The 27,589-nt window shown below is 46.3% G+C and overlaps 1 protein-coding gene across 3 annotated transcripts in view; it reads left to right on the top strand.

The window, feature by feature from the left end:
• Positions 1-27,589, top strand: part of RUNDC3B (RUN domain containing 3B) — a 107,429-nt gene that overhangs the window by 21,679 nt on the left and 58,161 nt on the right. For all 3 annotated transcript variants that reach the window (XM_075922426.2, XM_075922427.2, XM_089776713.1), the window contains exons 2-6: positions 646-761; positions 5,867-6,000; positions 8,058-8,143; positions 12,806-12,895; positions 27,149-27,229. In XM_075922426.2, the coding sequence (XP_075778541.1) occupies positions 646-761; positions 5,867-6,000; positions 8,058-8,143; positions 12,806-12,895; positions 27,149-27,229 (507 nt within the window). The remainder of the gene's footprint in view (positions 1-645; positions 762-5,866; positions 6,001-8,057; positions 8,144-12,805; positions 12,896-27,148; positions 27,230-27,589) is intronic.

Here is a 27,589-nt window from a genome sequence, read left to right as displayed (position 1 = left end):
TTTGAGAAGGTTCAAAGGAGACATGAAGGATTAGAAAAAGACTTGGAGATCAACTTATTTAACTTAAATAAGAAAAAGTTAGTGGGCAACTTGAGTACAATTTATAGGTATCTATATGGGAAATAAACATTTAATAATAGATTCTTCAGTCCAGCAGAGAAACATATAACCTAATCCAATGACAGGATGTTGAATCTAGAGAAAAATGTATACCTTATTTCCATTTCAGTTTAATTATGAGGATAATTAACCGTTGGGACAATTTGAAGGGTTTTTGTGGATTCTCCTTACTGACAACTTTTAAAAATCACAATTGGATGTTTTTTCTGAAATATTTGCTTTAGAGTAATTTTTGGGACGTTCCATGTCCTGTGCTACAGAGTAGATCAGACTAGTTGATCATAATGGTCCTTTCTGGCCTTGAATTCTGTGGATCTATGAAAGCTTTAAGTATAATAATAATAATGATGATTTACAATATTTTCTAGGTTACATCTTGTACTTTAGTTAACCGAGAACCATATATGTTATAACTTGAACATCTTGATCGCTTCCAGGTATTTTTATATATAAAATGTGTTTTGTCCCTCTATATCAAATGGTACAATGTATCTATAAAATCAGTATCCCATCCTCCTCTTCTAGGTTCTCTGTCAAGACTCTGATTGATCGTTCCTGTTTTGAGACTATTGATGATTCTTCCCCTGAATTTAATAATTTTGCGGCCATTTTGGAACAGATTTTAAGTCATCGTCTGAAAGGTACATTAATAATTCTCAGTTTTCCAGTTATACTCTCTTTTTATTTTTCTAAAACAATGGAGCCTGCACTATGCTCAGTGAATACAGGCAGTCCCCGGGTTACGTACAAGATAGGGACTGTAGGTTTGTTCTTAAGTTGAATCTGTATGTAAGTCGGAACTGGCGTCCAGATTCAGCCGCTGCTGAAACTGACCGCCAGTTCTGACTTACATACAGATTCAATTTAAGAACCCCAAGCTTCCCCAAGTCAGCTGCTGCTGAAACTGATCAGCAGCTGATTCCAGGAAGCCCGGGGCAGAGCAACTCTGCCTCGGGCTTCCTGTAGTCAGCGCTGGTCAGTTTCAGCAGAAGCTAACTTGGGGACGCCTGGGGCAGAGCAGCTGGGGTGCTACTGGGTTGCTCCAGTAGCGCCGCTCCTTGGTGCTACTGGACCAACCCAGCAGCACCCCATCTGCTCTGCCCCAGGCGTCCTGATTCAGCCGCTGCTGAAACTGACCAGCAGCGGCTGAATCAGGACCTGGGGCAGAGCAGTTGGGGCTCTGCCTATTGGTCCTGCAGCGCCGCTCTGGGCACTACTGGACCAACCCGGCAGCACCCCAGCTGCTCTGCCCCAGGTCCTATCGGCAGCGCCCCAGCTGCTCTGCCCCAGGGTCCAAAACAAAAGCCTGGTCTGCTGGGGGAGGGGGGACACACTAGCTGCGCCCCCCTCCAGCAGACCAGGGACACGGGGAGCAGAGCCGCATCGGCAGCGGGGTGCCGCACCTCTGAGGCTTTGCTCTGGCAAAGTCTCAGAGGCGCGGGAACCCTCCGCTGCTGCCGCTTCAGTCCCGGTGCCTGTGGTCTGCTGGGGACCGTCTCCAGCAGACCAGGGGCACCGGAGCAGCTTACGAACGGGGCTTTCTCGCCCCGGAGCTCGCAGGTAGCAATCCGCCACCTCGACCTCCGGGGCGAGAAAGCCCCGTTCGTAAGTGTGGATCCGACATAAGTCGGATCCGCGTAAGTCGGGGACTGCCTGTATATGCTCAAAACCTTAATGGATCCAACTGTTTTAAGTTGAGTTTTGCTAATGTAAAACTGAAGTGTAATTATGTCTGTATCTATGTCATGTTACTAGGTTTTTTTAGAGCAAGTGACATTATGCGCTTACTACCTTCAGAGAACACATGGCAGCTGCTACACAGATCAGAAAAACGAATATAAGGGGCTTTCTGTGTAGTGTGTGAGCAAAAGGAATTTTCATTTTGTTTTGAATGCTTGGTTCTTTTAGTAGAATCCAAGTCTTGAATGTCCTTGGCTAATCGGATGCCTAATGAACATTTCAGAAGTTATCCTTTAGATCTGCAATTTCAGTGTGAGAAATTCCTGTTCCAAATAACTATTGAATAGTTCATTTTTTCCCATTCATTTGCATTGGATAGAGTGGCCACGTATATATGAGTGTATAAACTCATACAGGGATAGGAGAGTGAAGTGTGGTGGAGTGACTGCCCGCTGACCCGGGAGGGGGAGGAATGCTGAGCCCTTTTGGGTGGAGCCCTGTCCCACCACATCATATCACTAGCATACAAACACTATTCAGTTTTGCAAGAAATGCTGTGTTTTGTTTTGGGGGAGCTATCACAAGCAGCCTTTGTGTGAACCAGGCAAGATAATTTTTTTTAAGATTCCTGAAAAAGGGAATTTGTTTTACAGGCAGTCCCCGGGTTACGTACAAGATAGGGACTGTAGGTTTGTTCTTAAGTTGAATTTGTATGTAAGTCGGAACTGGTACATATTGATATGTGTCAACAGTGTGCCCTTGTAGCCAAGAAGGCTAATGGCATATTAGGATGCATTAAGAGGAGCATTGCCAGCAGATCCAGAGATGTCATTATTCCCCTTTATTCGGCTTTGGTGAGGCCACATCTGGAGTACTGTGTCCAGTTCTGGGCCCCCCACTACAAAAAGGATGCGGACGCATTGGAGAGGGTCCAGCGGAGGGCAACCAAAATGATTAGGGGTCTGGAGCATATGACCTACGAGGAGAGGCTGAGGGACTTGGGTCTGTTTAGTCTGCAGAAGCGAAGAGTGAGGGGGGACTTGATAGCAGCCTTCAACTTCCTGAAGGGAGGTTCCAAAGAGGATGGAGAGAGGCTGTTCTCAGTAGTGACAGATGGCAGAACAAGGAGCAATGGTCTCAAGTTGTGGTGGGAGAGGTCCAGATTGGATATTAGGAAAAACTATTTTACTAGGAGGGTAGTGAAGCATTGGAATGGGTTACCTAGGGAAGTAGTGGAGTCTCCATCCCTAGAGGTGTTTAAGTCTCGGCTTGACAAAGCCCTGGCCGGGTTGATTTAGATGGGATTGGTCCTGCCTAGAGCAGAGGGCTGGACTTGACGACCTTCTGAGGTCTCTTCCAGTTCTGATTCTATGATAAGGGGATGGTTGGATGAAATAACATGATCTTGGTAACTAATTGACCATTCATTTCCAGTTGGAAATAGGTCAATGGAGGGATGATAGGAGTTGCTATAGGGAACTTTCTGGGTGTCTGGCTGGTGAGTCTTGCCCACATGCTCAGGGTTTAGCTGATCGCCATATTTGGGGTCAGGAAGGAATTTTCCTCCAGGGTAGATTGGCAGAGGCCCTGGAGGTTTTTCGCCTTCCTCTGTAGCATTGGGCACAGATCACAGCTGAAGGACTCTCTGCATGTTGGGGCCTTCAAAGTATTGGAAGGCTTCAATATCTGAGACATAGGTGAGAGGATTATTCTAAGAGGGGTGGGTGAGATTCTGTGGCCTGCACTGTGCAGGGGGTCAGACTAGATGATCATAATGGTCCCTTCTGACCTTAAAGTCTATGAGTGTAGGGGAAACTCTAGCCAAACATTTTTTTTAGTTTTGGATAGCATAGGGAAAGGTTAACTCCCCTCTAATGTTTGTTTTGCTGTCTGTTCCCCTGTTCAGAAGATTTCACATCTATTTCTGTCCCTGTGACAAACTCAGGACTAAAGGAGTAACTCATCAAATACCAAACAGCTCTGCACCATGCTTTGAGCTAATAGCTTTATTTCCACACACCACCCAGGGTTCTAGGAGGAGGGTCCTTTTTTTGCTAACACAATGAGGCCAGCACTTTGTTTGTTTTGGTGGAGTCTTTGTTTGCCCAGGGAGCCCAGCATGTATAGGGGGAGGAGGGGCGGAGAGGCTGCTTTTGTCTGCTGTTCAGCAGCCTGTTGCTCAGGGGAGGGGGCAGCCTGTTGCTGGCAGGGGGGGAGGAGGGAGGCGTGCAGGATGCGAGGCTGCGGGGGGGGGGGGGCAGCGGGCGTGGGGAGGCACTTTTCCTCTGCCCGGCAGCTCTGCGGGATCCCTGTCCCTGTGGCCAGCTGCTGCAGGCAGAGGCCAGTTGGAGCCGGCCGAAGAGCAGGAGGAGGTGGATTCTAGGACCCAGGTGAGTGAGCCCCGGGGACGCTGCTGTGCTCAGGGAGCCCGGCATGTATAGAGGGGAGGAGGGGCAGAGAGGCTGCTTTTGTCTGTTCGGCAGCCTGTTGCTCAGGGGAGGGGGCAGCCTGTTGCTGGCAGGGGAATGGGGGGGGCAGCGGGCGTGGGGAGGCACTCTTCCTCTGCCCGGCAGCTCTGCGGGACCCCAGTCGGAGCCGGCCCGAGGAGGAGGAGGATCCTAGGACCCAGGTGAGCGAGCCCCGGGAATGCTGCTGCGCATGTGCGGGAGTTGCCTCACCCCGTTCGTATCTAGGGATCCGATGTAAATCGGATCCACGTAAGTCGGGGACTGCCTGTATACTGTTTTACCCTCTGTATTCAAGGTCTGCTATGTTTTATATACTGCAAATAAAACTAGCTGCAACAAGAAAATACTTAGACTTCACATCAGTGATTGTGCCACCGATGGAAAACAAACTCTCAGGGCCCCAAAATTTGCTACTGCTTGGCATAGGACTGGGGTTCTCAAACTTATTGCCAGCATGACCTCATTTTAGTGAAGACATTCATGCTGGGACCCCTGACAGCACAGAGGTTGTAATTTTGGAGAACAGCATGGCATCTTCTGCACAGTGTGACCTTGCCTGCATAGTACATGAGAGGGCAGGCATGCTGTATGAATGATGCTATTTTCCTTTATAAAATGGCTTCCTCTACACCTTGTGACTTTGTACATATTAGGGATGTGATTGTGTAAATGGTTAACTTATGAGTCTGGGCTCATTGGTTAACCTTCACGGTTACACACAGGTTTTTTCCCCCTTTGTTGCTGCCTCTGTATTGAAGGCAGCAGAGTGTTTGGCGGGGCAGGCAGGAACCGGTGCTTGTGGGGAGCCAGTTTTTAAGCAAGCTCTCTGAGAGCACCAGTTCTCATGGTGCTCCTTCTCCACCCTCCCCCATGTAAACTTTGTAACTGCTGACAAGTTTACCAAAATAAATGCATTTTAACATCCTTAGTACATATGTTGCTTACTAAATCATGCTTTGTGGAGGATGTCATTTTCCATGGATGGTGATCTCTTACTCAGTAAGGCCATGCTGTACCGAGCATAATGATGTCCTCTGCACTATAGGGATCGTTGCACCCCCATCTTGTGACTGGGTCACTACCCACAGTTTTTGGAATTGCTGGGATAAGTGCAACAGTAGCAGAACAAATAGGAATAAAATTAAAATGGTTGGAAAAGCATAACTTTACTGTACAGGTTCTTGCTTTGTCTTTGATTCTTTTAATTGTCCCTGTCTGTGCTTGAAGACATGGCCAAAAGAGCATAAAATTCAAGTTTGATGTACATTCAGATCCTGGTTACTGTTTAGAGCTCTGAGTGCTATTGCAATATAATCTTTTTTTTTCCTTTTTAAGTAAGGCAAAACAAAATCTTTATCTACACAAAGGTTTCAAAGCAAGGTAAACTTCACCAATATGAATCATTTTTCATGCAAGTGCAGTATATCTACACTAGGAACTTGCATTGGTGTGTGTGTCTTCTGGTACGGCTATACTAGTGCAATAGCAGTGAAAACAAAGCTCAAGAGGTAGCCAAAATTTGGCTACATGTCCTTATTGTTTCTAACTGTATTTTCCTTTGTACTTATATTTTTTGTGTTTCCTGCCTTCTGATTAAGGTCAGATCACCTGGTTTGGCTACGAAAGCCCTCGTAGCTTCTGGGATTATATCCGAGTAGCTTGCCGTAAGGTTTCGCACAATTGCATCTGCAGCATTGAAAATATGGAGAATGTCAATTCTTCTAGAGCAAAGGTAAGAAGTAAAACATCAAGGTTCCTGCAAATTATACCAGCTCATCTGAAGAAGTGGGTTTTGCCCAAGAATGCTTATGAAACATATATTGTCTCTGAGGTGCCACATGTCTTTGTATGTGCATCTTAATCTTTATTCCCAAAAGGAATATATAGCTGGCTAAATTTATCCTGCAAAATCCTTCACTTTTTAAAAAAATAACTATTTGTGAAATTGTATAGATCATTGCCATGTAAATAGCAGAAACAGAATGATGATCATTACAGCAATGACCTTTTATATACATATACGCTAGCAGATGTACCCTGCATGGCTTGGGTCTTTAGGTGAAATGGGCTTTTGGATTTGAGTAGAAAATAAAGGAAAATGTACATGCTTTAGTTGATTGTATTTTTCAAAAATGAAGGAAAAAAAAAGAAGTTTGTACAGCTTGCTCCTCCCAAAACCAGAATTCTCTGGTCGGGACTGCAGATGTTTCTAGATCAGAGAACCCTGGTAGACTAGTGGCAGGAAGGCAATCCGGGAGGAGCTGGGTTGAAGCAATGGGATGTGGATGGAGCTGGCATCATTCCCCGGCAGCCTGCAGCACTGGGACTGAGTCGAGGCAGCCCCTGGCAACTCAGGACCGGATCGCTGACAGCCAGTGGCAGCACAGGACTGGAGTCCTGGGCAGCCCTCAGAAGTGAGGCAGGAGCCTGAAGCCTCGGCAGCCCATGGCAGTGGGACAGGGGCCAAGACTATGGCAATGTGGGGCTGGAGCCCCAGGCAGCCCACAATGGCTGACACTGGAACTCCAGATAGGGGCAGGAGCTCAGTGTAGGGGGTGTGGGTGCAGGAATGAGGGCAGGGTTTGTGAGGTTTGAGGGACAAAGGGCAAGGGGTATAGGGTGCTGGAGTGAGGGCAGTGAGAGGAGGGCTGAAGGCATAGGGTTCAATGTGGGGGGCTCCAGGACAGGGTGTGTGTGGTGCAGGACTCAAGGCAGGGGGCAGGGAGGCAATATATGGCAAAAAGGGTGGTGCTGTTTCAGTGGAGGCTTTTCATGGAGAGCCAGAGCTTCACTTCCTAGATGGAGATTCCTTCCAGAGGGCAGGGCTTGCAGGGGCTTGTTCCCTAGGGGCTAGTTCCCCAGCCTGTGTGGGGGTGATCAGGCTCCAAGGGCTGCCCCGTGGCATGATGCAGGCTGTTCTGAGTGGACAGGTTCTGGGGGCCAGCCCCAAACTCCAGCAATTGCCCCCCCAAAGGCTTGTAGCATGTCTGGGGGTGTGTGTGGCCTCCAGCAGCCCTCCACCCACAGCCTGCAGATTGTCTGCTGGAGGGAGCAGAGATCCAGGGGCTTCCCGGTCTCCAGGACTCTCCCATGCCCCTCCCCCCCATGATACAATCTGAGAGTGGGATAGGACAAGGCTCCCAGGGGGACAGTCCTGGCATACAGTGGCCTGCAGCCTATCTGTGGGTGAAGGCAGGGCTCTGGGGGCTTCTCTTGGCCTGCAGTGACCTGCATGTGGGCTGTCCAGGGTGCAGGCAGGCTCTGGGGGCTGCCCTGCAGCAATGGCCCTCCTGTGGCCTGCAGTCCCTCCCAATTCCTGTGCACTGCAGGTTCTTGGGGGTGGGGAGTGGGGGTAGGCTCTGGGGGCTGCCCCATTGCCTGCAGCTTCTCTGCAGGGATGAATAGGCCTGAATCCCCTTGTAAGGGTGGATGAAGCCCCTCTCCCCCCGCAAGGCCTGCAGGCTCTCTGCATAGGAGTGTGCAGGATCTAGGGACTTCCCCAGCCTGCAGCTATTCTTCCATGGCCTGCAGGCTCTCCTGGGGGGAAGGCAGGCTCCGGGGACTTTCCCCGGCCTCTAGTGCCCCCCTCCTGTGGTCTGCATCCAGTCTGGGGGAAAGGCTCTAGGGGCTAGTCCGAATCTCCAGTGCCCCTTCCCCCATGGCCTGCAGCTGTGTGTGTGTGGGGGGGGAGGGGGGGGCAGGGTATGGTTGCATTCCAGTGGCGCAAATAAACAGACTGCTTTTTAGTATGTGACTTTAGTATTTTATATTGTTTCTTCCTCCTTTCAGGGCAGAGCGTGGATCAGAGTGGCACTTATGGAAAAACATTTGTCTGAATATATTTCTGCAGCACTAAGAGACTTCAAAACAACCAGGTCTTAAAGTCCTTTTATTTGCTGAGTGCTAAACTTTACAGTATTGCTTAGGCAAAAGACCTGGGTTTGGGACTAAACTTGGTACTTGATCTATGTATGCATAAGAAGTAAATAGCAGAAATTGTGTGTGATAGTCTGTGTTGGAGTATCAGTTGCTTCCCTGCAGACTAATCTAGAAGCCAGTATTTCTATGGTAGCACTGGCATAATTGGTAATTTGTATATCCCTCTCTGATAACAGTTCGGCTATTTTTTAAATTGGATTTTGGAGAGACTTGATAAGATAGGGAACTAAATTTTATACAGTAAACTTCCGATAATCCAGCACCTTTAGGACCCACGGGGTGCCAGATTATCAGATGTGCCCGAGTACTGGAAGGGGGGCTATGAGGGGTCTGGGCTGGGGTGGGGATGCGGTTCGGCGGGGAACTGCACAGCGTGGGAGAGGGCGGTGCTGCGGGACCAACCCGGCAGCACCCCAGCTGCTCTGCCCCCGGCTTCCCCAAGTCAGCCGCTGGTCAGTTTCAGCAGCGGCTGACTTGGGGAAGCCGGGGGAAGAGCAGCTCCAATTGTCCGGCTGGCCAGAACACTTCCGGGTTCCAGTTGGTGCTAGATTATTACGCGTGCCAGACCACTGGATGCCGGACAGTTGGAGTTTTACTGTAAAAGGGTTTTACTAGTGTTTGTTGCCTACATACAGGCAGAAAATGAAACACCAGTCAGATCTTTTTCTCAAGATTAGGAAGTGCCATTAGATTAAAAAGACTTTAGAAACACAGTGAAAGAAGTCTTGTCCCAATTATTATTGAGAATTTTCCCAGGTATGACTTAGGGGGGAAAGGAAGAGACTTCTGGTAAAGTACTTGAGTGAAGGTTAGAATTAATGTATACCAGTGTGAAGTCCTGCTGTAAAATATAAAATTAGTTATATTTGATAATGCCAATTATATTGTTTTATTGCCTTAATAAAAGAGAAAGCAATAGTGGCTAAAAAAATTTAACATGAATTTATGGTATGATAGATATGGTATCAGAATATGTTGTGCTGTTTTGGGTTGCTCTTGTACGGGCTTCATGCCATAGCAGAGGGTTCTCTGTCTATAAAGTTGAGACCACACCTGTAAAAAGTTTATCGGGCCACATGTTACCATTTTACCATGTTACCAGGGACTTAAATAGACTTCAGAATAGTCAAAGAACACCAACAAAATTGAGTAAGGGAAAATTATTTCATTTGCCATACTTAGTTTTTCTGTAGCACTTTATGTCTATTGATCTCAAAGTACTTTACAAATCTAAATTCCATTAGCGCAAGGTAGACATTATTCCCATTTTTCAGATTAAATAACTGAGCATTCCATACATGCACTCTTTGCTTAAAATTATAAACATTTATCCATGTACACCTACACGTTGAAGTATGTGAGAAATTCTTAAACATGTAATTTTTTTAAAAGCCCAACTTTTAAGTCCTCTTAAGCTGTCATTCTTTGTGTTTAGTAGTTAAACTTGTTAGGTTATAGATAGCAATGGTTTTAATTAGTTGGCCGTTTAACTAGTTTCGCTTTTAAAAAAACAAACCTTTTATTATTTGTCATTCATTTGGAATATGAGGATGTTCCCAATAACTTGACACAGACACAATTTGTGTTTCCATAGATTTCTTCACATTAAATCAATGATTATTGTCATTCAACTTACGAAATTACTCTTAGTAGCACAGGCTGCGCCTCCCTAAACCGGCACCCTGGTCTAGCAGCATCCATGATTCGACAGGAACATGGGTGTTCTTTTTGAGGAGTATCATGTGGCTGCTCCACCTTGGGTGTTTTGGTGGTGTTGCACCTCTCGTCAGAGAATTTGACACAGCAGTGCCCTTGGTAGGCTGCGCACACAGGCAGCCAGCACATGCAGTTTGGAACGGCTGCAGCGCTTGCGCAGGCAACCGACCTTTAAGTTCCTTCTCGGTGACTGTTGGTTTTAGTCAGAACCTGCAGTTTTCCTGCATATATTTGAAATTTCTTAGATACTGTAGTAAAATAGTTAGCTGTTTGGATTTTTCTCTTCATAGTTAGTTTATAGTTGTTCTAAAAAATTTCTTGTTGTTAGATAGGAAAATGAACTTTTATTTAAATCTGTTTTACAGACTTCCCTGGGTTCACCAGGTTTCAAGAGGTGTCTGGCATGTGAATTGTTGATAGCCATCACATGTCTACAAACGATAGCCATGACGAACACTACTAGAAAATGCTTCTCTCGGCTTGGCCTCCTCCTAAATACCCACGAGTCCACCCTGCAGCCCACTCAAAAGAATTTATTGGGTCACTTCTAGACGCAGTGACAGCAAAAGCTTACCTGCCACTGCAAAGATTCAAAATGCTATACGACCTTATCTGGGGAGTCAAGCATACTGCCTTCACCACAGCCCACAAGTGTCTTCAAATACTGGGACACATGGCAGCTACAACCTTTGTCATCCTATTCATGAGACTAAATATGCACTGTCTACAGTACTGGCTTGTGACTGTCTATATCCCAAACCGACACATCCTCGCAAAGCATCTCACACTTCCACTGCCAGTCCTACAATCTCTCGACTGGTGGACTTCTCCAACCAATCTGCTGGCCATATCCTTCCATTGCCCTGATCCATCAATAGTGGACGGGATGCCCATTGTGGCACAAAGTCTAAACTAGAGATGCAATTTCATATCAATATCCTGGAAATCAGGGCCATCCACAAAGTCTGCGCTCATTTCCTCCCTCCTGATAAAGGGCAGAATCGCTGCCTCTGCACGATTCAAAGGGGCAGCTATGGAACCTGGGGGTCAGCTGGGGACTCCTCAACTGGTTCTGGGGAAATGCTGTGGATCAGCTATGCAGAAGCTATGCGGCGGGCTGCCCCTTTAAAACGCCGCTGCCGCGCATTTCAGAGGGGCAGCTCCCGGCTGCCCCTTTGCAGAGGTAGCGTTTTAAAGGGGTAGCTGCTGTGGACCCCGGGGTCAGCTTTTCCCCAGAACCCAGGATCAGCTGGGGAGTCCCCAGCTGACCCCAGGCTCCACGGCTGCCCCTTTGAATAGCGCAGAAGCAGCATTTTAAAGGGGCAGCTCATCTGCGGATCAACTGTGCAGCGGCTGCATTGGGGTTTCAAAGTGGCAGAGCCACTGTGCAGCACGGCCACTTTGAAGTACCCCTTCCCCCTCCTTGCTGCCTCCATCTCAGAGGCAGCAAGGGGGTGGAGATATTGACTAGTCGATTAGTGAAAAGACTATCTGATAAGCAAATGCTTATCGGATAGTCGACTAGTCTTTAACATCCTTAGGACAGAGAGCCCCGGTGACTGGGAGTAGGGTAGTAGGAGGGTTGGCAGCTGGGAGCTCAGCATGCCTGGCGGTAGCCCAGCAGAGGAGCCAGGGCTGGGGCAGTGTGGGAACCTGGCTCAGTGGCAGGCAGCCTTGCCAGGGTGGCGGCAGAGTGATCAGCCAGGGCTGGAAACAGCGGGTTGCGGGGAGCCAGTGGCAGGGGACTTCCCCTGGTCTGGCGCATTCCCTTGTTTGGGACTGGTCAGGCCCCAAAAGTGTCATATCAGGAAGATCCAACCTGTGTTATCCAACTGCTTTTGACACTGGGAGTTTAGATTTCCAGTTACTCAGCGCTAAAGCAAAATATTTGAGTTTCCTGATCCACGAGCAGCAAAGGACTAAACCAATGAAGCTACAGAGTTAACTGAATCCGAAAATTTGTGTATTTTTTTCAATATTAGTTGAATTATCCAGAATTAGAGATTTATTTCTTTAAGTCTTTTTTGTTTAAATTTTCAAACATGAATTCCTAAAGTTGGGCACTTAAGTGGCCGAACTTTGTGTGCTACTATTAACTTCAGTGTGAGATGCATGTGGTTAGCTCTTTTTGAAAATCAGGCCATTTATTTAGGTACTAAGAGGTGGATTTAGGTGTCTTGTCTTAGTTCTAAATCATCTAAAGACCTGAAGACCTTTCATGTACTATGAGAGTCTCTTCTTTTGGCAAGGAAAAGCTTTCAGCAGTGTGGAGGAAATAGGACACTCTACTGCTAAAAATAGGGGCGTAGACTTATAATCAACTGTTGAAAGTGAAATCTGAATACTGGGTCTTATAACTGTACTTAGTCAGTTTTGAAATACAGATGAAAAAGGCTTTCTACGGTAGCATCAATTCTCATTCTTGCAATAGGCATGACATACTTTCCCTATTCATGAGTAAAACTCCAGTTTTGTGGCTTTCTCTCTCTTGGGTTGGGGGTTGTTTTTTGGTTTACTCTTTTGAAATGCTGTTTGACAGGGTCATGAAATATTTCCTAATACATTAATTAACATATGTCTTGTTGTTTTGTTTGCAACAGTCTGGATTTTTCATTATGGGACACTTCCAGAAATGTCCTACCTCTTGAATGTATTGCTTCATACTGTTCTCTTTCCTTGTTTTACCAGAAGTGAAATATGGATGCCATTAGGGCATCCAATGATTGTTTTTATTTATTGGGATTTTAAAAGTTTAAACATTTAATCACCTGAATAGTCAATGTGATAGCTAAATTATTATTTACAACAGAGATTGGTGTTCATTTGTGGGAGTTTTTAGGTTTTTTCTTTGTATTTGGTGAAAACCTTTTTGTTTCTTACAGGAGATTTTATGAAGATGGAGCAATTGTCTTGGGAGAGGAAGCTAATATGCTTGCTGGCATGCTATTGGGACTCAATGCTATTGACTTCAGGTATTCACTTTGTCTGACAAGTATTTATTTAGTTACTAAATAGTAAACAATGTATCCTAACTTCAAAAAATAACACTTGTAGATTCTGGAATCTTTAAATCAGTTTTCAGTGTTGTGAAAGATGCCTTTTTTGTATACCGTGCCTACCACAATGCAGCCCCAATTTGATGAGAGAACATAAGAACGGCCGTACTGGGTCAGACCAAAAGTCCATCTAGCCCAGTAGCCTGTCTGCTGACAGTGGCCAGCACCAGGTGCCCCAGAGAGGGTGGACCGAAGACCATGATCAAGCGATTTGTCTCCTGCCATCCTTCTCCAGCCTCTGACAAACAGAGGCCAGGGACACCATTTCTACCCCTTGGCTAATAGCCTTTTATGGACCTAACCTTCATAAAATTATCTAGCTTCTCTTTAAACTCTGTCATAGTCCTAGCCTTCACAGCCTCCTTTGACAAGGAGTTCCACAGGTTAACTACACACTGTGTGAAGAAGAACTTTATTAGTTTTAAACCTGCTACCCATTAATTTCATTTGGTGTCCTCTAGTTATTCTATTATGGGAACTAATAAATAACTTTTCTTTATTCACCCTCTCCACACCACTTATGATTTTATATATCTCTATCATATCCCCCCTCAGTATCCTCTTTTCTAAACTGAAAAGTCCCAGTCGCTTTAACCTCTCTTCATATGGGACCCGTTCCAAATCCCTAATCACTTTAGTTGCCCTTTTCTGAACCCTTTCCAAGGCCAAAATATCTTTTTTGAGGTGAGGAGACCACATCTGTACACAGTATTCAAGATGTGGGTGCACCATAGTTTTATACAGGGGCAGTAAGATATTCTGGGTCTTATTTTCTATCCCTTTCTTAATAATTCCTAACATCCTATTTGCCTTTTTGACCACCGCTGCACACTGTGTGGAAGTTTTCAGAGAACTATCCACGATAACTCCAAGATCCCTTTCCTGATTTGTCATAGCCAAATTAGCCCCCATCATACTGTACATATAGTTGGGGTTATTTTTCCCGATGTGCATTACTTTACACTTATCCACGTTAAATTTCATTTGCCATTTTGTTGCCCAATTACTCAGTTTGGTGAGATCTTTTTGGAGTCCCTGACAGTCTGCTTCTGTCATGACTATCCTAAACAGTTTGGTATCATCTGCAAATTTTACCACCTCACTGCTTACCCCTTTCTCCAGATCATTTATGAATAAGTTGAAAAGGATTGGTCCCAGGACTGACCCTTGGGGGACACCACTTGTTACCCCTCTCCATTCTGAAAATTTACCGTTTATTCCTACCCTTTGTTTCCTGTCTTTCAACCAGTTCTCAATCCAAGAAAGGATCTTCCCTCTTATCCCATGGCCATGTAATTTACACAAGAGCCTTTGGTGAGGGACCTTGTCAAAGGCTTTCTGAAAATCTAAGTATACTGTATCTACTGGATCCCCCCTTGTCCGCTTGTTTGTTAATACCTTCAAAGAACTCTAATAGATTAGTATGACATGATTTCCCTTTACAGAAACCATGCTGACTTTCGTCCAACAAATTATGTTCTTCTACATGCCTCTCAGTTTTATTCTTTACTATTGTTTCGACTAATTTGCCTGGTACTGAGCCTGCAGATGTTGCTGTAATACAAATTAAAAATATCCTCCATGAAAGAGAATATTAACTGTGTGCTCCAGCATGAATTTTGCCTTGTGTATGCATGCTTCTTCATTTCTTTCCTCTTCTATGCCAGTGCTTAAGGCAACTAAAACACACACTTCTGTGTGTCCTAGCCTAAGCTTCAATCAATGATCATGGTTTCAGTTGCTGATATTTTGATGCATTCAAAAAGATCGCTTTTGCATGACCTCCATTATTCTATAGATTTTTTTTTCTCTTGTTCAGATTACAAATGTTATTCAAATAATAGAAAATGTTCCTTCATTAACATCAGAATGATTGATTCATTTTTGACACATACCAATTTTGTCAGTAGCACAAATACTTTGAGAATTGCAGCTCAGATTTCAGATAAAACACTGATTTAAGTAACTAAAAGGATCTCTCTTAATGTTATACTGTAAATTTGACATTTCTATCAAATGTAGTTGTTTTTCTAACATATATGGTTTAATTGTTCAGAAATGTCAAAAAGTGCTTTCATTTACAATAGACCATAGCAAGATCAGCAGTAATGTGTAGTTAAAATCATGGAACTATGGGTTCCATTCTAGCTTTCTGTTTACCTTCATGTGTCCTCTGTATATTCCTATTCTTTGTTAGTGCCAGTTGGTGCAGCCTATGTAGTAGATCCTGTTCTAAGTATTTCCTGTTAGAATCCTCACACACCCTCTCTAAATGTTATGAAGGTGGTACTATAATGGGGCCTGGAGTCAACTGTTCCCCAGGTCCTTCCAATTGCAGCATCAGACAGAAGCATACTTCTCTATACAGTAAACTTCCGATAATCCAGCACCTTTCTGAGAATCCGGCACCCAGGGGGTGCCGGATTATCGGATATGCCGGAGTATCAGCAGGTACTCCGGAAGGGGGGCTGTGAGGGGTCTGGTGGGTAGGGAGGGTCAGCGGGGAACAGCGCGGCATGGGGCAACCCCTCCACTGTTTTGCAGGGAGGCGGGAGAATCTCCGCGCAGCTGCTGGCAATAGGCTAGCTGGGGCTGCAAGCGGTAGCAGTGACTTGGGGAAGCGGTGGGGCAGAGCAGCTGGGGTGCTGCCAGGTTAGTCCTGCAGTGCCACTCAAGTGAGGGGCAGTGCTGTGGGACCAACCCGGCAGCACCCCAGCTGCTCTGCCCCGCTGCTTCCCCAAGTCGCCAGTGCTGAAACTGACGAGCGGCGGACTTGGGAAAGCCGGGGGCAGAGCAGCCTGGGTGCTGCCCTGTTGGTCCCGCAGCCCCGTCCCTCACCTCCCTGCTTGGCGCCCTGCAGCTTCCCCAAGTCCACCGCTCGTCAGTTTCAGCAGTGGCAGCTGAGCAGAGCAGCTGGGGTGCTGCCTGGTGGCAAGCAGAGGGGTGAGGGGCGGAGCTGAAGGATCAACCCAGCAGCACCCCAGTTGCTCTGCTCTGTGCCTCTTCCCCAAGTCCGCCACTGGTCAGCCTCAGCAGCAGCAGCAGCGGACTTGGGGAAGTGGCACGGAGCAGCTCCAATTGTCCGGCAGGCCGGAGCACTTCTGGGTTCCCGTTGGTGCTGGACTGTCGGGAGTGCCGGACCACTGGATGCCGGACAATTGGAGCTTTACTGTACTTTTCAGATCTGGAGCCCTTAGGAATACACATCTCAAAAACTCAGTTACTACATAAGGTGAGTACCTTTTTCTTCTGCAAGCAATACCAGCAAAGTCTATGGTATCTGATGCATCCAAGAGCATGTGATACAAGTGAAGAGACCTGTGACATCTTTGAGTTTGGCACCTACTAAGACAGCAGTGCTCCTGGCACACAGGATACTGGATCTGATTAAACTAAAAGCTCTTAAACTTCAGACGGCACTAGCTTCATACAGTCTAAATTCAAGGCCATGTGAAAGGCCACCAGATATATTGGTTGCAGCTCTGAGGAAGATGAATAGGAAAAAAAGTATCCAGTGTTAGCAGGGCTGGATCACTGATAAATGCTTCATTGTAGCAGTCAGACCTGGATCTAGCCACATCACTTCCCAGACCAAAGATGATAATACAAAAGGAAAAAGCAAGATAAAAAGTTCTGTTACTGGATTGGAGGGTTCCTATGCATCTAAAGACAGTGGCAAAGACTTAACCAGAACTGGCACAGTGCAGTCATCAGAAACAGATAAAATTACTGTAGCAGCCAAAATTTTCCATACTGCTTAACAACAGGATTGGGCAATGCATCCACAAGTGCCATACTCTGAAGAAGATGAGTAAAAGAAATAAATAGTTCTTCGAGAGAGATGCCACTGTGAGTGCTTCACATTAGGTCGGTGTGTCGCTGCTGAGCCTCAGAGCGGAAATTTCATAGCCGTGTCCCTTGGCCACACAAACGTGCACCAGCAGTCACATGCTGTTAGGCTGCAGGCATTGCACATGTGTGAGGAACCCCCCCCAGAGAATTCTCCTTACACAGCTCAGAGTATTTACTCTTCCAGATCTGCGAACATGTCTTCATATTATGGCAATCCCTGGGTACCTCCACCTGAGCCTTACCCTTATGGGCAACACTGGGACAAATGGTAATATTATCAGAAACACCAGCATGGCCGGAAATGACACAGAATGCAATATTCCCCCTCCAAACAAATGCAAGAAGGGGACTCACTCAAATAGGAGGCAGCAACCCCTCTGGCCCCAGCTTCACTGACTTCAGATGATGATGCACATTTCCAAAACCTTTTTAAATGTGTAGCTACAGAATTAACATTCCTCTTCAAGAAGTTGTGGAAAATCAGCATGAGCTAACAGACATACTGCACTCAGTAGCACCATCAAAGATAGCATTGCCAATTAATCCAGCAGTAATGGAACTGGAAAAGACTGTGTGGCAAACTCCTGCGTCAATCTCTTCTTACAGTTAAGAAAACTGATAAGAAATATTATGTCTCACCCAAGAGTTGGGAATTTCTTAATTCTCACTCAGAACCTAATTCTCTTGTGGTGGAAGCTACACAACAAAAATCCAAGCAGCAACAATAGCAGTCTACCCCATCGGACTGCGATGGCAAAAGGCTTGATGTATTCAAGCGCAAAATATATACGTCTTCTACTTTACAATTTTGCATTTCAAATTATTCCACTTTTGTTGAGCAAATATGATTATAGAAATTATACCAAATGGAACGACTTCATTGCAGACATTCCTGAGGCTAAGAGGCAACATTACAAAGCACTGGTATCTGATGGTCACACGATTGCAAGAACAGCATCACAGGCTGCCTTAGACACTGCTGACATGGCTGTATGCACTACAGCAACAGCAATAGTAATGAGAAGAGCATCATGGATTAGGCTCCACTCCAGTCCCCAGAGAGATTCAAACTACAGTAGATAATCTGCCTTTCGACGGCCAGAAGTTGTTTGCAGCTAACACCAACGAAATTCTCCACTCCATGAAAGATTCCAGAGTGATGCTTCGTTCTTTGGGGAGCCACAACCAAGCACCTAGAAGAAGGCAATATAGGTATCAGCTCTACCTGAGACCCCTCATATTCACAACACTACAATAGATGAGACCAGCAGCAACAGAACAGAGGCAGAATCCAACGATGTCGCTCTTCCTCTATCAATTCCCAACAGTTACAGCAGTCCAACAAGCAAATCTGATCATCAGGTTGAGGGTTTGGAGAGCCTCTCACCTATTCCAATGCCATTGATGCAAGCAAACCTCTTCAATCATCAATTGTTGCCCTTCTTCAACAATTGGCAATGTATAACTTCTGATAGATGGGTCCTGCAGATAATTGAAAAAGGCTACCTTATTCCCTTTGTGTCCATAACTCTTCTCCATCCCCCTTCCTTTTCAGGGACCACTCTCTTGAGAGCCTTCTTCAACAAGAAGAACAACACCTCTAACACTAAGGGCAATTGAACCAGTCCCCACACAATTTAGGGGCAAAGAGTTCTACTCCCATTACAGGCAGTCCCCGACTTACGCGGATCCGACTTACGAACGGGGCTTTTCTTGCCCTGGAGCTCACGGGCGGCGGGTCGCCATCCGTGTCCTCCGGGGTGAGAAAAGCTTCTCCCGGTCTCCCTGGTCTGCTGGGGGGGGGGGGTCCAGCGGCTTTGCTGGACCCCCCCCCAGCAGACCAGGGAGACAGGAGCAAAGCCACACAGGCGGCATCCCACCGCCTGTGCGGCTTTGTTTGGGTCTCTCTGGTGTGCTGGGGGGGACTCCTCCCAGCACCCCCAGGGAGAGAGGAGCAAAGCCGCACGGGCAGTGGGGTCCCTCCACCTGTGCGGCTTTGCTCTGGTCTCCCTGGTCTGCTGGGGGGTGAGGGGGTGCAGCTAGTGCGCCCCCCACCCCAGCAGACCAGGCTTTTGTTGCGGGACACCTCGGGTAGAGCAGCTGGGGTGCTGCCGGGTTGGTCCTGTGGGAACCTACTGGGCAGCGCCCCAGCTGTTCTGTCCCAGGCTCCAGATTCAGCAGCTGTTGAAACTGATCAGGCTGATTCCAGGAAGCTGGGGGCAGAGCAACTCTGCCTCCGGCTTCCTGTAGTCAGCCCCTGGTCAGTTTCAGTGGCAGCAGCTGAATCTGGAGCCAGTTCCGACTTGCATACAAATTCAACTTAAGAACAAACCTATAGTCCCTATCTTGTACGTAACCCGGGGACTGCCTGTACTTCTTGACTGAAACAAGGCTGTGGAGTTGGAGGCCCATTCTAGACCTTCAAGCCCTCAATAAATTCATTCAGAAACAAAAAATCAAGATGGTAACACTTGCCACCATATTACCTACATTGGAACAGATTGACTGGTTCTCATCCTTCCACTTGCAAAATGCTTACTTTCACATTGCCTGTGAGCAGGATGAATGGCATTTTCTTTTGTTGTAGATTCTCAGCACTATCAATACAAAGTGCTTCCATTTGGATTCTCTAGGGCCCTGAGGGTGGTCTTAAAGGTGCTGGTGGCTTTCACAGTGTACCTGAGGAAACAAAGAGTTATCCTATTTTCTTACCTAGATGACTGTCTCCTCAAGTCGTTCTCACGCAATGATTCCTGCTGTTCTCTGTCGGTCACAAGACACTTATTCCGATACCTGGGCCTTCATGGTGGGTGAAACCAAATCAACGCTCTCTCCTACACAAAAGATACAGTTTACAGGAGCATGCCTCAATTCGCCAACAGCCACTGCATCCCTACCTACGTTTCCAAAAAACTGTGGCCTCAGTAATACCTTACTAACCAGCCCCTGCACAACAGCACTCGAATGCCTTCGGCTGTTGGGGCACATGGAAGCGTGCAACTTCGTAGTCAGCAATGCTCATCTCCACATGAGATGTTTATAGAGCTGGCTGGGACAGGTGTACAAACCCAATATCCATTCGCTATCCAAATCCCTAGCCCTTCCAGGGATAGTAAAGGAATCTCTATGTGGTGGCTGACCTCATGGAACCTTTGTTCTGGAGTTCTCTTCCACCCACCAGAACCATCCATCTCCATGACGACAGATGCATTTTATACAGGATGGGGCGCTCATTTACGACATCATACCTGCCAGGGCCTGTGGTCCAGCATTGACAAGAACTTGCACATAAAAGTCCTAGAACTACATGCAGTCAGGAATGTATGCATCAGATTCCTCCCATTCATCGCCAACAGCCACATCAGACTATACGTAGACAGTCTCGCAGCAGTGTTTTACATAAATCATCAGGGAAGAGCCCAATCTCAAGCACTTTGTACAGAGGCCATAGCACTTTGGAACTGGTGCCTAAAATACAACACAATTATCACTGCAGTGCATCTTCCAGGTGCCCTGAATACAACGGCAGATGCACTAAGCAGAGCCCTCTCAGTCAAATATGAGTGGCAAATGAACTGCGCATATTGGCAGACATCTTCCGCCTGTGGGGTCACCCTACCATAGACCTGTTTGCCATGCAGTCCAACAGCCAATGCCCCCTGTTCTGGGATCAATGCAAGATGCCTTCCTCATCACATGGATGTCTCACCTATTCTACGCGTTTCCTCCTGTACCCCAATTGAATAGAATAGTTCGCAAGATAAGGAGGGACAGAATTCATCTCATAGCACCAGCATGGACACGCCAGCCATGGTTTCCCTTCCTAGTGGCAATGCCCCGTGCCCCACTGATTCACTTACCTTGCATCAGGGATCTCTTTATTCACCCGGGCTCCTACACCGGCCAGCCGAACCTCCACTCACTACACCTGAAGGCATGGCTCCTGTATGGTTCTCTGAATTAGAGCTGACCTGTTCACAGCAAATACAAATGGTCCTTCTACACAGTAGGCCGCAGAGTTACCGGCAAGACTTGCCTTCAGAAATAGAAAAGATTCTTGATGTGGTGTATTCGTCACCATCTGGTTCCTTCAACATCCTCCCTATCTACTATTCTCGATTATCTTCTGCACCTTAAACAAGTGGGCCTTGCAATAAGCTCCGTTAAAGTTCACCTTGCGGCTATCACTATGTTCCACTCTAAAATAGACGATTTGTCCATATTTGCTCATCCACTCACCAAGAGGTTCTTAAAGGGCCTGCAGGCACTTTATCCAGATATCATTCTACCAATGCAACCATGGGACCTGAATTTAGTATTGAATGCTCTAACTGGGCTGCCTTTCAAACCAATGGAGACCATCTCATTATTACACTTGTCCATGAAAACTGTTTTCCTCATAGCTATTACCTTGGCCAGACAGGTAGGAGAGATTGAAGCCCTAATGGCGGATCTCCCTACACCACTTCTTTTAAAGTCAAGGTCACTTTACGTACCCATCCCAAATTTCTCCCCAAAATACACTCATCCTTCCACATCAACCAGACAATACACCTTCTTACCCAAACCACACACCAACTCTTTCGAGATGAAAATGCATACCCTTGACCTGCGCAGAGTGCTTTCTTTTTACCTGCGGTGAACAAGGCCATTCTGGGCATCTCCCAGAGTATTTGTTTCAATAGCAAACTACAATAAGGGCCAGGCCATCTCATCACAGAGACTCTCCCACTGGATCTTGGATTGCATCAAGCTTTGCTATGCACAGTCAGACGTGCCACCTCCAGATAGCATAAGGGCACACTCAACTAGAGCCATGGCTACCTCAATACTATTCCTCCGTAAAGTACCCATAAGAGACATCTGAGCAGCTGCCACGTGGTCTTCCGGCCACATATTTGCAAAGCGCTATGCGCTTACGCAGGGACCTCTTTCCAACCTGAAACTAGACAAGACCGTTCTTTCCACTGCTTTTTTGCCAGATCCGAAGTCCCTATGTCCCTAAAGGGAAATTGCTTTGTAGTCACTGTGGCGGGTCGGACCCGCCCCCTCCGGAAGCCGCCGGGCCAACGCCGAGCCCGGGGGATGGCGGCAGAGCGGCGCGAGGGCAAAGCACCGTGAAGAACCCCGGGCGGACAGCAACGGGGCCTACAATGGGCGGGCGGAGAGGCAGCAACGGGCCGGCTGGGAAACAGCCGGCGTGACGTCACTCGTGACATCATCCCCCCACGACCCGGAAGTAACGCGGGGAAATGGCATCGGGGGGGACGCCATCAGGGAGGGAGGTTTAAAAGAAGTTGGGCCGGGAGAAGAGGACTCCTGGGGGTGCGGGAAACGGAGCGGGCAGCCTGCGGAGACCATCGGGATTTGGAGGCCTTGGGGTGAGGTAGAACCCGGGGAACCACAGGCTACACAAGCACCCACGTGGGGGAAGAAGCGGCCCAGGGCGGGGGAGTTTAGGAGTTTTCCGACCCCTTCCGCTAGGCTGGATTTAGATCCGGACCTTAGGACCCTGGGTCGGGGTTTGGAGCGAGGGCGGGCCCGAACCCTCTCCTCTCCCCCCCGTGGGCCGTCATAGCAGTCGGCGTTAATCCGGGCGGGGAATAGTTCGCCCGGCTCATCGAGAGCAAGACCTAAGGGTAATAAACTTATAGACACTAACCAGACTAAGTGGGTTTGTTGAAGGAAAACTGGGAGGGGAGCACTCGGGGACAAGGGGAGTCCCTTACAGTCACCTAATGTGGAGTATCCACAGGGACATTTCTCTCTTGAAGAGGAGGTTATTCACTTCGATAGTAACTGACATTCTTCAAGATGAGTGTCCCCGTGTGCTCCACAACCCTCCCTTCCTCCCCTCTACTTTCGGATCCTGGCCTTCTCAAGCCACGGTTTCGGGGTAGAGAAGTGACTGAGGAGTGGAGGGCGGGCTTGCGCATGTGCGATGCCTGCAGCCTAACAGCATGCGAGTGCTGGTGCATGACTGTGTGGTCCCAGGGACACTGCTATGAAATCTCCACTCTGAGGCTCAGCGGCGGTGTACCGACCTAATGTGGAGCACCCACAGGGACACTCATCTAGAAGAATGTCAGTTACTATCGAGGTGAGTAACCTCCCTTTCTCTCCAAAATCTTCTCTACTGCCTCCAAGTCCCTTGGATTCTTGAGGAAAATGATCATCATTTACTACACATCATCGCCTAGTTCTTGTAGTTCTGTAATCATAGCTAATGATCTGAAGTTAGATCCACATTTGCAAGAGAAGTAAACAACTGACACATTCCCTATGTTTCATTCTGTAGGAGCAATATATACACCTGGATATTGAACCTTTAATCCTCCTTACCCCTTGTTTACAAAATGGAAGTTTAGACTGACAAGAATGGGCTCCTTGCATGGTTCTGTTGGTATCCATCAGGTCTCCCACCTATAATTGGCATATGAACCAGTCTCCTGCTTAAGCTCAAGAAAGGATATGTATAATAGATTCAAGCTTTCTGGATTTGTCTTCTCACTTGAGGGAAGGATATCTAAAGAGGGAAAAAAAGTTAGCTCCATTGATGGACTAACAGCAACTAGAAACAGAGCTGGACTTTTCTCCTGGAGAGAATGTGGCTATCACTTTTGCTGTGTTTCCTGCTGAAGATGCTCTACAGTTTTGTGAAGTGGTGCATAGGATTGATGATAAATCTAAAACTACCTTTTGTAGCAATGAAAGAATTGTTCCCTCAAGTTTTTGACATTTTTGAGAGCCCCTTTACACACCAGAATTTCTTTATATTGGTTGGGCTGCTATAGTGGCCAAATCTGTTTGGTCTACTCTAGCTTCTTGTTATCAACTTTTTTAAAAAATGGGCTAAGTTATATAAAGAATTGTTCTTAATTTCACCTCATGCATTCCAACTTGTTAATAATTGCAGTGACTGTCAACAGATAACATAGAATGTGCTATTTGTCCAGGAGAGTAAAGATTGGCTATTTTAGGACAAAAGGTTGCTGGGGTCTCTGCTCCTGGCCCCAAGCCTGCCCCTATCTGTGGCCCTGATCAATGCCCCAATTTGGGAGGGGGAGATCAGATAGGAGTAAGGAAGCTAGCTTCCAACACTCCCACTATTAAAAATATTCTAGTGCCCCTGCATCCAGGAGACTGGCTGCCAGCCCTCTTACCTCTCTGTGCCCCCCTTCTCCCCTCCTTTCTTGCTGGAACTGTGGCCTTTCTTCTGGCTCTGAGGGGTGTGTGGACAGAAGTAAAGGATGTGAGGTAAAAAACTTGGTAAACACTCTTTCAGAATATCATATTATGCCTCACGCACTCGGATTAAAACAACAGCCTCTGCTATTACATTAAGAAGACATGGTGATTTTAAGATCATCTTCTCTTCCTAATGTCACAGGTTTAGAATAGAGGACTTTCCCTTTGAAGGTGAGAATCTGTTTAGTAGTCAAATCGATGAACCACTGGAGAAGCTAAAGGAGTACATGGTGAACTGCCCAGTTCCTTAAGTTAATTCCTTCTGCTGAGAGGAGCACATCTGCCTCTACATTGGCACCGTCCATCATCATCATCTTACTATTATACTTCAGTAGCAAAAAAAAGCAGCCGTCACTCTGAACTAGTTTTCTCAGCTTTGTCTGAGTGTCTCTTCATCCAGACATGAGGTGGATGCATTTATGGGGTGTACTGTAAATTAGATTTATGTATTACTTTTAGTTACCGTTGTCTGTTTAATGATTTATATGACATGGTAAATTCATTCCATTTTGCATTTGCACATCTCTTCTTACTGCAAGTTTTTTGAACATTTTTAGCCATTGTAAAAATATTTAAAGGCTTAAGACATCTGGGAAAAACTCACTTTGATTTTTTTTCTTCAGAACTTTTTTTGGTTCTATCAGAAAGGAATGTATGTAATAAAAGTAACCTTCTCAATTGACAGCAGGAATTATCTTGCTCTGAGGAAAAAATTTTTAAAGTATATATTTTGATGTTTGGTGTGGGAGGGACAGAAAGAATAAAAATGAATGAGAGCATCTTGGAAACTTTGTGAAACTACTACTGTTATTAAACCTTCTCTGTATTGCGCTCTTTGAGTTCTAGAAAACTACAGACATTTCTGAAGGTTGGTTTCTAAAATGTTTATCTGTTTCTGCTACTCCTCACTTGAAGTAACAAAAAATTCACATCCATTGTTGTGGCAATTGGTTGTGATATTATAAAGCACTCATTTTTGTTTCAGAAAAAGTAGATTAATTCTTTGGCAACTTTTTTCTTCCAAATATCTCTAGTACCCTCAATTTTCCAACTCTTGATTCTCCTGTTCAGCTTTCCTCTTCTTTATTCAACCATATTCCAGTAAGCATTCCTCTTCCTGCTATTCCCCCTCTCTCCATTTCCACTATCTCAGTAATTAATAAATAACTTTTTAATTCTGTTTTTCTAATTGCTCTGATCATTTCCCTTGTATGTATTCTTTTTCTCCATTCCTTTATCTTGTCTTTTAGGACTTGGACTAGAAACCACTTAACACACATGCTTACTTTTACAAAAAACAGGACTATGTAGCACTTTAAAGACTAACAAGATGGTTTAATAGGTGATGAGCTTTTGTGGGCCAGACCCACTTCCTCAGATCGAGGGGCTGGAAACCTGGATCCAGGGAAGGACTCTCTGCAGGGGGCTCAGGGTCCCATCCCGGTGGACAAGGGGTCCAGCCAAGCTGGGAGTCCGGACCTAGGCAAAGGTGGGGAGCGGGTCCCGATCCCTGGCCCAGCGGCTGAATTCCAGGCTGAGGTGCAGGCAGATCCCTCCTTGCAGAGGCCGAGGGACCAGGCTGGCCTCTGTGCAGCTCAGCCACTGGGGAGAGGCGGCCAAGGAAGTGGGTCTGGCCCACGAAAGCTCATCACCTATTAAACCATCTTGTTAGTCTTTAAAGTGCTACATAGTCCTGTGTTTTGTTTCAGCTACACCAAACTAACATGGCTACATTTCTATCACTATTCTATATGCTTGCTTTTGTGCATATGAGTACAGGTTGCATCTCTCAAAACTGGAATTCTCTGCTAGGCCACAGATGTTCCTTGATCAGAGAACGCCGGTAGCCTAGTGGCAGGAGAAAAATCCAGGAAGGGCAGGACTGAAGCAGCAAGATGGAGCAGGGGCTGGAGCTGGCAGCATCCCCCAGCAACTCCTGACAGCCTGTGGCACTCGGTGTGGGGTTGGGGTAGCCCCCAGCAGCACAGTATAGGCTGGCGATAGCTTGTGGCAGCACGGAGCTGGGTCCAGAGCCTTTGGCAGCCCACAGAAATGGGGTCAGAGCCTGCAGGCTGCCATGGAGTAGGAGTTTGCACTCTTGTCAGCTCGCAGGAGCAGCTGGACCGGGGCTGGTGGCAGTCCAGCAACACACGGCAGCATAGGGCCGGAGCTCTGGACAGCTTGCAGAAGTAGTGCTAGAGCCTGCAGGCTGCTGTAGGGCTGGGATTGGAACCTGAGCCCTCAGCAGTATGACCATGGCCAGAGCCAACCTGCAGCAGCTCGTGGCAGCCTGGGCTGCTGGAGCATTGCATGCCGTCTGGCTGGGGCAGCAGCAACTGGGCTAGCTCCCAACAGGCAGCTTGGCAGGGGCTAGAGGTAGTCCGCCCCGCTACCCCCAGGGCTGGCAGAGTCAGCAGTTGGGGGCTGTGGCAGCGAACCTTCTCTAGTCTGGCAAATTCCCTGTGTTGCCGGATAAGAGATGTCCTACCCGTAGTTTTGTTGCAATCAAGTTAAGTACATTGTGTATGTGTGTAAACATTTGCAAAATTAGGAGTTAAGGTAGCAAATCCTTTGGGGTGGTGATTGATTGTTCATATATAGCTGGAAGAGCTGAGCATGCTTTGAGAATTTATATAGTCTTAATGTGCAGAAAATGAAGCAATATATAAACATAATTGTGTATAAAGGAATGTCTGTCTCCAACTTTTCATGCACAGTTAGCAGTTTTTCAGAACATTTGAGAAAAGGCAAACTAAGAACATACTCTTTCCCCTGAACAATGTATTGAAGTTGTCTGTCTTAATACACAAAATTTGGATTTGTATAAAAATTACATTATTCTCAAACAGAGGCGGTGACTCTGCACTTTTAGCTAATTTAACTATCTAGACTCAGGATGTGTTATAGTATTTCAGTAACTAAAAACTGTACCCCACAATCTTTTATTATTATTATACTTTGATTTTTTTGGTAGAGGAGATCAAATTCTATCCTATTAAGATTGAGCTGTGTCACTGCCTTTTCATTTTCTTTATGTAACATGGTTATTAATTCTCTGTATTATGTCAGTTTCTGCCTGAAGGGAGAGGGATTGGATGGCAACTTTCCAGCTGTAATAGATTACACACCCTATCTGAAGTTCACCCAAAGGTACATTTCATCTTCAAACCTCATCTTATTTTTCAGCTTCACTTGGTAATTTGATATTTTGCCTTTACTTATCTTTTTGAAGTTTATTTGGCTTCCAGAATGCTCTGACATTCTGCACTTGGTGACAAGCATGGAATGCTTATCTTTATATTGCTGTAATAGTGAGTGATTTGAGAGTTATGAGCAGTCATGCTGGTATTTTAGTTTATATTCAGATGTTTAATACTTATGCTAATTTTAAAGGGCTAAATTACTTCTTTACTGAAGCTTAGACTTTTTAATTAGATCTAACATCAGACTTTAGAGCAGCTGTAATCATCTTTTTTTTCCTGTAGGAAACTATTCCAATTAAATTTTCTG

The sequence above is a fragment of the Pelodiscus sinensis genome, chromosome 2 (genome assembly GCF_052426305.1).
Source record: "Pelodiscus sinensis isolate ZL-2025 chromosome 2, ASM5242630v1, whole genome shotgun sequence".
Taxonomy (NCBI): Eukaryota; Metazoa; Chordata; order Testudines; family Trionychidae; genus Pelodiscus; species Pelodiscus sinensis.
This window is presented reverse-complemented; position numbering and strand designations above follow the sequence as displayed.